General features: G+C 40.4%; 2 protein-coding genes across 2 annotated transcripts in view; one reads left to right on the top strand and one right to left on the bottom strand.

Moving 5' to 3' along the window:
- The window catches only part of LOC139635726 (nidogen-1-like), a 33388-nt gene extending 31978 nt beyond the window's left edge, over positions 1-1410 (bottom strand). The window contains exon 1 of the mRNA XM_071503121.1: positions 1040-1410. Coding sequence (XP_071359222.1) covers positions 1040-1246 — 207 coding nt within the window. The 5' untranslated portion in view covers positions 1247-1410. The remainder of the gene's footprint in view (positions 1-1039) is intronic.
- Positions 1411-6068: 4658 nt separating this feature from the next.
- On the top strand, positions 6069-15232 carry gpr137bb (G protein-coupled receptor 137Bb). Its single transcript, XM_071503165.1, has 7 exons — positions 6069-6787; positions 10638-10687; positions 10843-11065; positions 11218-11367; positions 11453-11581; positions 12070-12191; positions 12516-15232. Exons 1-7 carry the CDS (start codon positions 6386-6388, stop codon positions 12634-12636), a joined length of 1197 nt encoding a protein of 398 aa, XP_071359266.1. The 5' UTR covers positions 6069-6385; the 3' UTR covers positions 12637-15232.
- Positions 15233-15689: the final 457 nt, after the last annotated feature.

Below are 15689 nucleotides of genomic sequence, written 5' to 3'. Positions count from 1 at the left end.
AAAATGTATTAAAATCTGCCCAAATCTACAAAACACAGCTGTTAATGTAAAGTATCTGTTATTTACATGATTTAATGCCAAAGTCCCTTCAAATTTACTTTCATTTGACCGAGGAGTCAGATGATCCTCAATAACCTCAGCAGAGTGAGATTCAGCATCATTTAAGGGATTTAAAGGTACAATGTGTGATTTTCTGCCGTTCAGGGTCTCTCAATCAAAACAATAACAAAAGATGGCGTTTGATGACATCATGAAGTTCTCCTGGTTTGGATTCCTTCAGTGTCAGTCTTTCAGGAGGTTTTTACCAGCAGCTGAGTTCTCCACAGAGGTCTCTTCTTCTCCAGGACAAAGGGACCAGGGGACTAAACCAGTAGAAACACTGAATCCAGCAGTTCCAAGTTAAAAATCACTGTTTCTCTGGTGCAGTTTGGCAAACAACAGGACGTCTCTGAGAACCACCGCTAACTTTGCTCAGCTTGTTTCTTAAGTAACTTAAGATGTCCCATGATTATAATTAGAATCATAATAATTATAATCTTTCTTCATGTTAAAATATATAGTTGAAGATGAAGGTTAAAAAAAGTATGTTTGTGTCAGTTATAAGTTTAATCACTGGTTCAGGTTCAAGGAAAAATATCAATTATCCCCTGAATGGTGAAAAGTTCGAAATGTTTTTTTTGTTTGTTTGTTTTTCTCACTTTTAAACTTAAAGAAATATTCAATCTAATCTCAGGGCGAATTTCATTTGAATTCAAATGATTTTAAGTTGAGTTTGGTTTTATTTTATTTCTATAAAGCTGAATTTATTTGTTTTATTTAATGTGTTTAATTCATTTTTTTTAATCTCTGATCGATGGTTGATAAACTTTCAAACTGATAAACATCAGTGACTTTGGGGACTCACAGCCGGAACTACACTGGATTTTTCCTCATTTTTCGGCCGCGGTTCTTCACACAGATCCCTGTTTCATGAATGAACCTCATGGTGAAACTTTCCCTCCTTCCCGTTAAACACACAACAGCTGATCGTCACACTCACATAAACCGAGTCCACGGTGTCGCTGAAGAGGAGCAGAGACCCGTTGAGACGCAGCTCCGCGCTGGAGTCGGAGCCGGGCTGCAGCAACTGGTCTCCGGCTTCTTCTCCGAACTCGAACAGCTCCTCCAGCTCCAGAGCCCGGGCCACAACACTCAGGCTCAACAGGCACGAGCAGACCCGAAACCAGCTCCGGGACCCGGGACTCATCTTTCACCCCGATGCTCCGCGGACACAGTCAGACCAGCGGTGTTCCCCAGCGAAGGAAGCCGGAGAGGAGGCGGCGAGAGCGGGCAACACGAGCTGCTGATGCCGCGGCGCACAGAGGCGGACTGAGGGAGGAGGGGGAGCGGGGAGAGTGGACGGGCAGCAGCGGGAGCGACACCCCGGGGGGGGGGGGGCTTCAGTAACGATCAACCTCCGAAGTTTTTCAAAATAAAGATCTCGAAGGTAAATTAAATACTTGGAGTTGCTCTCCATAGACTGATCAGGAAGTTCAGGCCCTTTACACCAGTAAAAATACTAATACCACACTGTAAAAAACATAGGCCTATATAAAGTAGGCTCCAAATGTCTTATTTAGTTGTACCAGCAGTCCAGAATTAATCAATTTATATATGATTAATCTTAATTTGTAAAGAAACTACTAACATCTTGTCCCTTTCTGACTCACATTTATGTTTTACTGCTTAATGTTTTGCTTTTACGTGTCCAAGTTCTGCAGGTGTGTAGAAAGCATTCAGGATGCTTTTATTTTGGTATATATGGTAGACCGGAAGTCTTGTTCTAGAACTTTTGTAGTGTAGTTGTGTGCAGATGTGTAGTAGAACCATGGATGTATTAATAATAAAATGTTACATTATTCATAAAAGCAACTGAACAAAGATAATTTGCTCAAAATAACTTGTAGAAAAGATTTAGTCCAAAGTGTTTTAGTGAAACAGTAAAGGCTGCATCACGCTCCTGTAAAGTTTTGGATTATTGAATTGATTATTGATCATTATGTTGTTTCAGTTTCAAACAGTGCAGCACTTTAAGACTGAGGCTTGCAGACGTGAGCGTTGTCTCATATTCTACAGCAGGACATCGCCACCATCTAGTGAACGCACACGGTATCTGTGCAGCTTCGTCCTTTACCTTCCCTCATCTCCTCTCCACTTCGCTTCCTTTACCTTTCCTTCTTTCCTTGTCTTTTCTCTCCTCATATCTAATCCCCTCCGTGTTTCTTTTCCTTCATCCTTTCTTTGTCTTCTCCTTTACCTCCTTTACTTCCTTTTCTCCTCTAACTCCTCTCCTTTCCTTTTATTTCCTCCTCTACACTTTCATCTCCTTTCGTCTTATGTCTCTCCTCTAGTCCTTTATGACTGCGGCTGCTCCTCTGGGGTTTTAATTACAGAGTTTTGGGCCTGTATCAAACTTTATGATTGATTATGAATGAGTGTCCAAATGACCAATTTCTGAATAAAAGAGTTGTCTATGTGAGAGTAATAAGACATTTATCAGTGACTTTCTCCTACTTACAACCAAATAATTTATTTCTGTAAAATCTTTTTTAAATTTGCAGGAATAATTAACACAGGAAATCAACAACAGACTAATATATTTATTATGTAAAAAAAATTATAAATTGGGATGAAATAACTTCCTCATTTATAAATAAATGAAATAGTCTATGAGAGATTCTACTGTTGGTTGACGAGGAACGTGAGGATGAGGATGTTCAACAGTGAAGATGTCTAACAGTGACTGTGAATCAGATCAGTCATTTATTCTGGTTGTTTGTTTGCAGCCTGAAACGTGACAAAAAGAGAAAAAAGAAAAACAGCCTGTGAAATGTTGCGATGCAAATCATCAACTAAAACAGCCATTTATTATCGTCAGTCATCCAGGATCTAACAGACTCTGCAGCTCTGACATTTCAGAGCATTTTGAACAGTTTTGATGAAAAACTTTTTATTCTTAGATTTGAGAGTAAAAGTGACGTTCTTTGTCTTTCACTGTGTATTTTCACTTTTATGTAAAGCAGTGTTATAAATGTGTCCTGGCTTAAGGAGCTCAGTCAGAGTTGTTTGTTGTTTACTGATGATACCTGAAGCAATGAACCTGTTTCCACACGGTCTGCTGAGGACTGGGAAAATCTAGACCAAATCTCGGACCACTGAACTGGTGTCTTTACAGAGTCATGTCATGACGATAATAAAAGTCAAAGATCTTCTTCCACCACAGCTTCAGTATGTGTGCTGTCTGTAAATCTGTATCATGTTTTATATTCTGACTCTGAGAGCATGAGGGGTTCAGTGGGTTCAGCAGCTGCAACAAAAAAAAACATGTTCCCTGAAAGTTTTCTGAGCTTTACAATATTTATGTTCTGTCGTGATGCATTTAGTCCTGACAGACTCCTGCAGAACGTGTGAACCGATGACAAAACAGGCTCAGTTTCTTTACAAAATAACAGTAACACAGATTTATTATTCACAAATACTGACGTATATCACAGTACACAGTCATTCACATGAAAACACATTAAGCTACGCAGCTTTTCTGCATCAGATCTCAGTGTTTGGAAGCTCCTGTTCGTTAACACACAGGACATGATGAACATGGTGCTAATCAGAAGAGCTGGAGATGAACACCAGACTAGATTAGCCATCAGTAACTTCACTCATGCCCCAAGACCAAAGGTAGGAGCTGATGTTATCCATGGTACTGTGCAGTGTCGCTTTATGCTAACCCCCTATTGTCCAAAACCTAGTGACTAAAGCTAGCCATGTAATATTGAGAGGTGGAGCTAAAGCTGTCTTTGTGATTGTAACGTCCAAAAGTTAAAGCTCATTCTATCCAACTGTCAAAAGGAAATGTCGAACAGCAGCAGGTAGTGCTAGCAGTAGCTAATGCTAGCCTTATAATGAAGACAGTTCAACAATGGCTACATGGGAAAATGAATGAAGGAGTAGCCAGGTCAAAGTAACCTGACCAAGTGGTCGTCTGTGAATGAACCCAACAGAGTCTCTACAGAAACAACCAATCACCTCTGAGAGCAGTGTCTCACAGTCGCATAACATCACACACAGAGTTTGTAGGGAACATACATGCTCTGAGCAACACACAAAGGCCTAATCAGATGAGAAGATCATTTAATGTGGGGGCTGTATCATTGTCTTTCTTTCTTTTTCATGCCTTGCACCATGAGACGTTGCTTTGCTCTCTTGTTAAATACTTTTTATTTCTAAACCTGAGGATGATCTGTACCAAATATCTACTGGGTTTCATTGATTCTATTATTTGGTTCAAATCAACGTCATCTCGCAGCAGGAAAAGAAAAAAGAGAAGCAGAGCCGTGGATAAAAATGGAGCTGCAGGAGTGTGCGTCTGTGTCGTCAGCATGGTGAGAGGAGACGAGCTGCACAGCATCCTCTATTATCTAACACCCCTCGTGTTATGTAACAGCAGAGAACTGCAGAGGGGGTGGGGGGTGGGGGGTGGGGGGGGGGGCCCTGATATGAGGGCTGATACTCACCATTCACTAAAACAGATCAGCTCCAGTCTGAGAGGATGGACATGATACTGAGACTCTGTATTTAAGAATGGATCAATACAGCACAGTGTGTGTGATGTCATTTTCAAGACCATGGGACAAATGTTGTTTTAGGAAATATTTAAGGTGGAATTTCCACCCAGGGCACAGCAGACACTGATTAATCAGGCTGCAGATCAGATTTCACTCTGAGGTTTGAAACAGTCTGTTTTTTAATTTATGTCACAGCTTTAGTTGAAATTGCATAATTGGTTAAATCTCAAAATAAGAAATACTCCACCATCAACTAATAAATAATAAATATATCATCTAACGTTATCACCATTATTGGTAAAATCACCTTCTTTCGTAGATGACTACTTGTAAGAATGTAAACTTTATTATATTTATTGATTGTGTATCTGTACGTGTTGTTTTTTTCTCGGGTTGTGTGTTGGTTTTTGTAGGAAGGCAGTGAATTTGTAGAATATCATATGTGAAATAAAATTCTTGGGTTCATTAGTTCTTTACATCCTTTGAATTAACTGACAAATTCGCACATATATGGTCAATATCCTGCCTCGGTGGCCTCAGAAATTCACAATAAATGTTTAATTCATTCATTCACCCATTCATTCATTCTCTCAATGCATTTATTCATTTTGTCACACATCGATTTCTTAATTCATACATTCAATCATCCATGAATTGCTTCATTCACCTTTTCACCATTTATTTATCAATTATTCATGTGTTCATTCACCATTCATAATCATTAATTAAGTAGTTTGTTCACACATTAAGTCATTCACTCATTTGGCTGGTCAGTTATGTGTTTATTCACTAAGTCATTGTTAATTAATTTATTTGTCCATTCAGTCATTATTTATTCATTCACTGTCATGTTTGTATTCATTCATTCACAAATTCCTTCAAATTTATTTATTTCTTTCATTAATCATTCCTTTACTTACTTTCACTGTCATCATTAAATTATTCATTCATTCATTTGTTCTAACATTTATTCATTTATTCAGTCATTTAACTCTCATGTTCTTTCACTCGTTTGTTCATACGTTCACTCCTTCCTTCATTCTTTCATTCATGTAAAAATACCTAATATAATACACATAATAGATAAATACTCAACATTTAAATTTGCCAATAACTGTATTAGATCATATTCATCAATATCCACCAGTGCCTGACTGATACTGAAAACCAGAGTCAGTCGAAGTATGTGTGTGATGCTGCTGTGAAACCGTGTGTGTGTGTGTGAGCTTGTTTTACTGTATTTGTGGGGTCTGACAGGTTTGTGGGGAATAAAATTTTGGATCCCTGTTTGAGGTTTAAGACTTGATTCTAATTAGGTTTAGTTTGAGGTGAGGGGCTCGAGAATGTATCATGTCAGTGACAGGTCCCCATGAATGTAGTAAAATAAAGAGGTGTGTGTGTGTGTGTGTGTGTGTGTGGTGGGACCACAGATCCCAGTTTACCTCTCTCTCCTTCCAGATCCATCCCTCCACCTTCCTCTCCTCTCTGCAGCATCCCTCCTCCTGCTCAGCCAACTGTCTGCTGGGGAGCGGGATCATGTGACCGACTGCCACCAATAGCACTCCACCAGGCACCGGCAAAAAGAGGGGAGGTGCCTCTTCTCCTCCCTCTCCTCCTCCTCTCTGCGAGTCAGACGGTGTGTCTGGAGAAGATTTGATGGATGTGAAGGATCCATCTAACGAGCTGAGACACGTTTCTTCTTCTTCGGCCAGAGATCAGAGGCTGCTGCTCCGTCTTTAACCCCCTCTCCCTCCCTCCCTCTGCTGAGGAACACAGAGGGGATGAATGGGGAGGCCATGGAGGGGAACCCGGCACAGGAGCAGCAGCACACCGGTAACGGCTCATACCTCCCTCCCCCTCCCACCATCACTCCGGCCATCCCCCCCTACGTGAAGCTGGGTCTGACCATCGCCTACACCATCTTCTACTCGCTGCTCTTCGCCTTCATCTACGCTCAGCTGTGGCTGGTGCTGCGGTACCGACACAAGCGCTTCAGCTACCAGACGGCCTTTCTGTTCCTGTGTCTGCTGTGGGCCGCCCTGCGCGCCCTCCTCTTCTCCTTCTACTTCAGAGACTGTGTGACCGCCAACGCACTCGGACCCTTTGCCTTCTGGCTGCTCTACTGCTTCCCCGTCTGCCTGCAGTTCTTCACACTCAGCCTCATGAACCTCTACTGTGCACAGGTGAGGGGGACACTGTCACTGGTCCTGGTGGACCAGAGTGGATGGGGTTCAGACTCTGGCAGCAAAACTCTGATCCACAAATCCACAAAAGGACTTGGCTAGGTTTCTAAAATTTACTACTTGGTGAAAGGAAAGATAAAGTCGGTTGTCGCAGTGAAAGAGCAACTTAACATCAGCTGAAGATCTTGTTTTGCTCACCTCCAGTGGTTTAACTTCTGTCCTTGCTGCAGTGATGTGGAGGTGTACTCCAGGGCGTGGTCAGTACACTGTGACATCACTGCTGGGTGTGGTTACAGGTGCAACACCCCTTCAGCCTGGTGTTAAGTTACTCTTTAACCTCTTAATCTTGGCTGGACCAGTCAGCCATCAACCATCAGTGTGTCCATCAATATAAACTCAATTTGTGTAGTCAAACATAAACCAAACTCTGTCTACGTTTGATTTCAGTTTGACATAATTAATTTAAATAGACTGAAACTTGGGAAAATGCTGTCACAGTGATGCACAGGTCACGCTGAAAATATTTCCATGCGATGGATGTAAATTGCAGAGCCGTTCCATATCTCAAATCTGGTGTTGTGATCATTGATGGTTACTTCCAGCAGCTGGAGAAACAATCAACCAATCAGAGTGGAGACCCTTCCTGCATTCCAACATGGCTACTTAGCTACAGGCATGAAATGCTTAGCCGGACATTTTTCTTTAATCATTGTGAAAATCGTTAATTACTCCTAGCATTACGATAGCTTCTGTGGAGAGATTCAGGCTTCAAGAATATTTAATGAGATCAGAGGCCACAGACAGGTCTTGGTGGACAGTTGCTTGGGAGGGTAATTAAGCAGCGGCAAATTCTGAGAGCATTACCATATAAAAACATGCAGCCATCACAGTCAATGATGTTATCAATAGTATAGTATAGCTCTGTACCGCAGCCTATAACTAAGACCCAGACATCTGGCTTCTTTAAGATCCAACCAAACTGTACCCAACTGATGCTGCAAAATTCTAGACCTTAATCTGACTTGAAACCCGGAGCTACCTAATATTTTTACTTCATTTCATCCATTCTGGATTCACAGTCTCTTTCCCTCTCTACATTGGATTTGTGTATTTCGTTGTGCATGACACACATGGATGCGGATGGCTGGCATAGCCTGAGTGAGAATACAACATTTCTTAAGGTGTTATGCAACAAAATGACTCATACCTGTCCCAAATCACAATACTTTGTTGGGACCCATCAGGTTCAGGTTTAGAGTATTTTTCTTATATAACCTTCTATAACATTCTGCACCACTGCTTATAACAGGAAAGAAAAATGTGTTTAGCAGCTAAATGCTGGTTTCAAGAATTATATGGTAAGAACTTGAGATTAGCTGCTAGTTTACTTTCCTTCAGCTCGGTTCTTTGCTTTGGTCCCTGCTGGTGGTTTTGTACAGACGACGGATCACCAGTGGATTTGTTTTTACAGATTCTTTACATCATTCATTCATTTTCAAAGTGAGGAGTCGGTTGTACACTCAAAGCTAATGATGACTTGTGTCTGTGCTGACGGTCAAAAGGTTCAACCAACTTTAAATTTGTCAGGACAAACACACCTGGCTCCATGAATTACCGTCATTTAGCAACAATTTTGTTGAAAACAACCAACATTTTTGCTGTACATACACATATCAGGGATACAGGGACACACTCAGGGCTGCTTCAATTAGTGGACAGGAGGAGCTGGGAATCAAACCACAAACCTTACAAGAAATGGATAACCCCCTTTACCACTGGAGCTACAGCTGCCCCAGTAGTCACCAAACCAATTTGAGGGTCTTTGTTTTGGGGTTAATGGCTGCAATCATAACAAGATTCAGCATCGACTGAGTGTTAGATTAATTGTATAATGTTGGGCTGATAGCTAAGTTTAAATTCTGTCAGTTTGTGCAGTGATCAGAGCAGCAGCTGCCTCTCATCTTCACCTATTCATCAGCAGCAGCTGGTGGATTCTGAAATAGACCAGAAAACAAAGACAGTTTTCTTCTCAGACTCGAGAGGAGCATCTTCACCAGCAGCTTTCAACCACTTGTCCCTGAGAGCTGAGATGAGGCAGGCTATTTTTTAAACTTCCTTAATGAGGGCCCCTTCAGGAAACTAATTGACGAGATAAGGTGCTGGAGTAAAAAGCTACAGATTACAAGATGCCTCACACAGGGCATTTGGTATCCCCCGCATTCACTGTCGGTCTACAACCTGGGCAGTGCTCATGTAGGAATGACTCCAAACCTTTTGAACCAATACCTGCCACACATTTGTCAGCCAAAAGGTTGAGGTTAGGTTATGTTAGAAAAGAAGCAGTTAATATTATGTACTGTCCGACCAAACTGGGAATCAGAAGCATCTATATATGCTCCGAATGGTCTCCCCCGAAGGCAGAGAGAAGAGCCAACCGTCACAGAGAGGGTGTGATAGTTTAAATATGAAGGTAATGGTGTAAAAATGGAAGATGAGAGAAGTTCAAACTCTGACTCAACACAACTGGCCAATCACTGTGTGAAGTAGGTGTGAATATTGAATTATCGGTTTACCCTAAGGTAGCCCACCGTAATCCAAAGTAGGAAAAGTGTGGTTGTGAGGGGGGTTCAGATGCTGTTTACCCATCTGACAAACGCCTTTGGTGAAGCAGCTCTCCTGGACAAAACTTCTTCTTGGTCCACGTGGGCCATCCAAACACTGTGGTTCAGTTACTGAGAGTAGAGATCTTTAGGTATCCTGATTTGAAAGAATTATATTTAGAATCTGATCCCACCTATGTCCCGAGTTGGGTGAAAAATTATATTAGATCTTTGATTGACAGCTGTCAAGCTGCTTCTTTTGTTGTCTACTTCATATGTCCATAGTTTGACTTTTATCTTATGAGCCCAAAGTTTGTGGATGAGCAACTCTACTGATCTGACAAAGTAGGTCAGTGTTGGATGTCTGTTGTTTTTCTTCAAATTGCGGGAGCTTGATGAATGACCAGCAGTTATAACTTAGTGATTTCCCAAAGACTTAGTCAAGTGAGTAGAAAACAACTTCTGTGTTATGAGGGGATCAAAACAAGTTCAAGCGCTTGTCCCCAGGTTGTTGCTCTTGAGTTTTTGAGGTTTAATTCTTTTGTCTCAATATTTGATCCATATGTTCAAATCTGTAATGGGGTATAAGAGTCTTACCAATAGTGGAGCTGAAAATGTAGCATCTGTGAAAAGGTATAGGAAAAGTCATCAAGCCAATAAAATCTAGAGGGTTCATCTTCTGGCGAGCAGGAATTTGATCAGGTTATTTCATGTTCATGGTTATTTTATATTTTATGTTCATGGAGTATCTAAAAATGAAAAGGTTTGTCAACTGGGGAGCATGAATGTTCTCCATCAGCTTTGATATTTGATATTTCTTGCAGATCATCATGGTCATACTCAAACCCTGAGATTTGGGCATCACCGAAATCATGAAGATTCATCATCTGGGGATCATTAATATGGTCAGCAGATGTTGGATCATCTTGGCTTGGACCAAAGATTTCAACAACTGACCTTGTAAATTTCAGCTGCACCTCACCACAGTAAAACTAGCCTAAGAAGGGGAAGTTATTTTATGTTGTTTGGCCCAATGGTGAGGGATGTACTCATCCCATCAAGTTGAAGTAAACACAGAAACTATTGTATCTGTTGCTCAGAAATGTTTTTCATGTCGATCACAGAAACATGTCGATGTGAGGGTTCTCACATTTATTAGCTGACCACATTAAACAGATTCAGATGTCTGAAGCAGGCTAGGGGAAAGTAATTTTGATCTAATGTGTTTGTGTAATTGTTTTTTCTCACAGGTTTACTTTAAGGCGAAGTCCAAGTACACACCTGCACTCCTCAAGTACAGGTAAGTTCGACTAATTCATTCTGCCTAAATGGACCATGCAACTGTTTGTCTTTTTTAAGCATCGTTTAGGTTATAGGTTATAGATCATACTTTGTTGTGGATAAACACTTCACAGTTTTAGAGAATCTAGACCAGCTCTTTTCTCCCTCCTCCAGACTCCCTCTGTACCTGGTCTTCCTGGGTGTCAGTCTCCTCTTCCTGGTAGTTAACCTGGTCTGTGCCCTGCTGGTCAAGATGACCGCTGCCGACGTCAAGACCATCGTCCTGGTGAGGGTCACCATTAACGACAGCCTGTTTGTCCTCTGTGCCATCTCGCTGTCCGTCTGCCTCTACAAGGTTGCCAAGATGTCGCTGGCCAACATTTACCTGGAGTCAAAGGTAGGGTCAGGATGAAGGTTTCTCCATTACACTCTAGACAAACACTTGATTTTTCTGGCTTCACTGGTGTGTGACCCATTAGTGGGAGTGTCAGCACCGACATAAAATTAAAAACGTAATGATTAACGAAGCAGTAAAACCTCTGTGTGCAGGGGACGTCGGTGTGTCAGGTGACTCTGATTGGCATCATGGTGGTGTTACTGTACGCATCTCGAGCCTGTTACAACCTGGTGGTGCTCGCCCTCACCGACATCGAGACCATCAACTCCTTCGACTACGACTGGTACAACGTCTCAGACCAGGTGAGGGTTATTGTAGGTTAAACAAAGTCAGGAGTTTAAAGCCCTCTTCTTGCCCCTGACCTTTGACCTGTCTGTGTGTCTCCAGGCGGACTTGCGGTCGTCACTGGGAGACGCTGGTTACATCGTGTTTGGGGTGATTCTGTTTGTCTGGGAGCTGCTGCCCACCTCGCTGGTTGTCTTCTTCTTCAGAGTCCGACGGCCGCCTCAGGACAGGGTCAGTCCTCCTGGCAGAGTCAGGTGACCTCTGACCTCTGCAAGTTTGTGTTTATAATATATACAGAAGGACAAATTGGACGTGGCCTTTTCAACACTTAATTACATCCATTAAAAATAGTGGTTTGCTTCTTGTTCCGTCACCGAGCAGAAGGAGAAAAGTTTCTCTGAGCTCACCTTAAACCTGGACATACCTGAAGGATTCATGATATCACAACTAGTGTGATGCCAATCATGGTCCAGAATGCAACTTAGGCAAGTGAATCCCAGTGGAGTGTGAGTGGACTGACCAGTGACTCTGCTCAACTTGACTACATGACTGCACTGTAAAAAAAATGTTTAATAATTTTAACCTGTACAGGAACGTATTTACTGATAGCTCATTAACATTTTCTGAAACCCGTGTTCTGTGGTTTTGATGGTGGATCATCAAAGCGCAGCCTCTGTGCAGAACATTTTCATGTTTAGTTTTTGTGCATTTCTGCGCAGAGCACCGCTGGGATACCAAACCACATTCTCTCCTCCAGAGGATATTTCTTTGACAACCCTCGTCGGTACGACAGCGACGACGACCTGGCGTGGAGCATCCCTCCCCAGAATGCATCAGCGAGGTACATCATGACAACAACACAACATCATGACTGATTTGATGATTTGACAGATTCAGTTTCATTAAAGCAGCCATAATCAATATTTTTATATTAACAACTGATGAAATTACTTCATGTAATGTGACACGTATCACTTGTAAACTTGCCATAAAACACAAACCCAGAGTTTTCAAACTAAAATGGGTCCAGCTGCGTTTCTGAGAGTCTCTGTTTCAGAGAATATGCTCGAAAAGATCAATACCACGATCTTTATGAGCATATTCTCCAAAACGTTTGAACTGTTCCTTTAAACAGCCGACTGACACTTTCTGGTCTCTCCAACAGTCTTTCCTCCGACTGCTACGACTGGGGCAGCCGCCACAGCAGCTTCACTGTGCACACCAACAGTGATGATCAACATCTGACCACCACCGCCGCCGGCGGAGAGCTCCACCCCTACCCATGAGTCCGCTCTCCAGTGTACAGCTTCACTCCGCACTTTGACACCAATCAGTTGTTGCGTTTTTATTATCACTGATTCAGAGGAAACAAGAATGTTTAGCAGGGTTCCTACAGGGATCACATTTTTTGTGATGCTGTGTGTGACCCCCACACAGTGAGATACTGTAGCGCCCCCCCGAGGCCAGGCAGTGAACTCCAATGATAAATCCACTAAGTAAAATTTTTGTTGTGTGTGGATCAGGCTCTTTAATCAAAATATACACAGTGACAGACAATCATGCTGATTGGTGGCCGGACATTAGTTAAGGTGTTTGTGAGGTTAGTGACCTTGACCTTTGACCTTTGACCACCAAATTCTAAACAGTTCAACCTTGAGTCAAAGTGAATGTTTGTGTCAGTAATTAAGGTCTCACTGAGATATCGCTTTAACGAGAATCAAACCCGGAAACGACTCTGGCCACCGCTGTCGCTCGTGTGGAGGCATAAAAAGAAAATGAAATAAAGGTGAAAGCTTTTGGTCAAATCACATGAACTGATGTTCTGACACTGACTTCTGGTCACCTCTGACATCACAACCTACATTTGACCAAATATCAACAAATAACAACAAATATCAACGAGGACGACAATAAACACATTTAAAGCAGCTTACAAAGTGTAATTTACAGTGAATTTCATCTGATGGTGAATTTAGATTTTTGCTTACAGGTGAGTGAATCCAAACCTGAACCATAAATATCAACATGAGCTGAATGACAAATTTATCCAAACTGTGTTCTCTGATTTCTGAAAGTGAAAAACCTTGAGACAAAAAAACATGGAACCATTTCCAGACTGATGCTGTGTAGGAACCCTGTGTCCAAGAATGTCGATGTTTTTTTAGAACCACAGTAGTAAACGATGTTGTGATGAATGTTTCTTTATCATTTGGGGAATATTTCCGTGAGTATTACTCAAGTAGTCAAATAAATCTGACGTGATTATTTATTCTGCTTGAAATAAATATTCTCATTTAATTTGATCCACTAATGGTCCAGATGTGACTGTCATTTTTAGGATTTCTTGCATTTGTATTTTATGTTTTGACATTAAACTCTGGTTTGTGACTTTTGAATTCTATCAAACTTGGAGGCCAGTAGTCAAATAGTTTCATTTCCTGTCCTGAATAATGCTTGAAAAACTCCTCGAGTCATTTTTTGAGGTTCATGACTGTGAGAGACAAAACTAAATACATCATAACCTGTAAGAATACTTGATACAACAACAATATCCTGTAAATATCAGTAACCCAACAGCTGAACACCTTGATGTTCATCTCAAACTATTTGTGTCCTAATTTAATCCTGGGTTGAGTCTTAATTTTGAATAAACTTTTATTTTATTTTATGTTAATATTTTTCTTACCTATGAAATAATTTGAGTCTTGATAAATTGAATATTTCCAGAATTATATAAAAACTAAAACAGTAATTTACAAAAAAAAAAAAAAAATTCTTAAATTCCCTTTAAATTACCTTCTCTTCTTTTATTTTTATTTATTCATTTTCCTATATTTACTTTTTGGGTGGGGGTTGCTATACATTCTGTGGATATCACAAAGTTGTTATTTTGTTTTGTTCTTTTCTGAAAAAATAACTACAGTACTGTAAAAGAATGCAATTTAACAAAGAGTATTAAAAATTACAAAATTGAGCAAATTTAATAAAAGCCTGGAATGTAATTACAAACATCCAGACTGTCCAAATTTCAAAATCAGACACAATAATAAATAAAATGATTTTAAGACTCAGCCCATCATTAAATCCTGGTTGAACTGACTGTTTTGCAGTGTTAACGTTTCTGTAACGATGCCCAGAAAAAAAGCTTAAACTCTATATTTCTAAAAGACGCAGGTTTTGTAAGTTCTTCGTACATTGTCTCACTGAGACAAAGTATTTTGTCGTTGAGCTTTTTTGTGTTTGTGGTTCTTGTGTTCATGATGTGTCGACACAAAAAACAACTCTAACAATAAAATGAGAAGTTCTTCTGGTTGTCATTGCAACAGATTCTCGTCCTCTCATTCTGTCATTTTTCAAAAATTTTTTTTAATCAAAACTCAGTTTCATTTCCTTCCTTTTTTAAAATAAAATGTGCATTAATGCACGTTTCCTTCCACTGCTGCTGTGTGAATATGAGTTGACTGGTTGATGGAGATAAACAGCAGCTGCAGCTGATTCAGTCGCTGCCTTTAAAGTCATTAAAAATCCAGGCAAAGTTCAAATGATGGAAAACCTAAAAAGCACAAGGGACAGATGGATGAAAATGCCCTTACAGATGTGAGGCTGATATTTCTGTGAGTGTATTTCCCAAATAATATTCCTTTAAAAACTTAAAGCGGACAAAAAATGCAAAAACATGAATAAAGAATATTTATATTTTAAGTGTTCAGTGATCAGCAGTAAACCTGCTCAAGATTCTAACCAAAATACAAACAGAGTCAAGTGATGTCCAGAAATATTTATTCATCTTTTCAAATAAATATACTCAACAGGTACACACTCCAACATGGTGCAACTATATATACAGTATATAATCATAGAGATCTGAAAGCAAAAGAAAAATACTTCAACCTGTCCTGCCTTTTACAAACTGTACAGATTTGGATTCAACATGAAGAGCGTGAAGATCTGAAGTAGGTTGTTTGCTTGTTTTATTTGTTTTTGCCTTTTTCTAAAGTGGCATTTCAGTTTTAAGGCTGACAAGTGGACATCCAGCTGCTGCAGGGCATGCAAAACTCAGAGGGAGGCAAACACAGAAACACACTCATCACACACACTTCCTGCCTCATATCATTTCTCTTATGGAAGATGACAATCAAAGAATTGTAATATAATAATAAACAGTCCTAATTAATTATAAAAGCTAATATGGAAACAAAGACGGCCATTCAATAATTTAAATTCAGTGTTAATTTAAAGTTTAGTTTTTGGTAGTGAATAGATTTTATTTAGGTTTCAGTTTCTGACACGATTCAAATGGTTACACTCGTCCTTTAGCATTTATAAATATATACAGTAT

Source organism: Trachinotus anak, unplaced genomic scaffold (assembly GCF_046630095.1).
Source record: "Trachinotus anak isolate AG129_WGS33_773 ecotype Australia unplaced genomic scaffold, CSIRO_AGI_Tana_v1 ptg000019l, whole genome shotgun sequence".
NCBI lineage: Eukaryota > Metazoa > Chordata > Actinopteri > Carangiformes > Carangidae > Trachinotus > Trachinotus anak.
The sequence above is the reverse complement of the archived record's forward strand: the minus strand, read 5'-3'. Positions and strand labels throughout refer to the sequence as shown.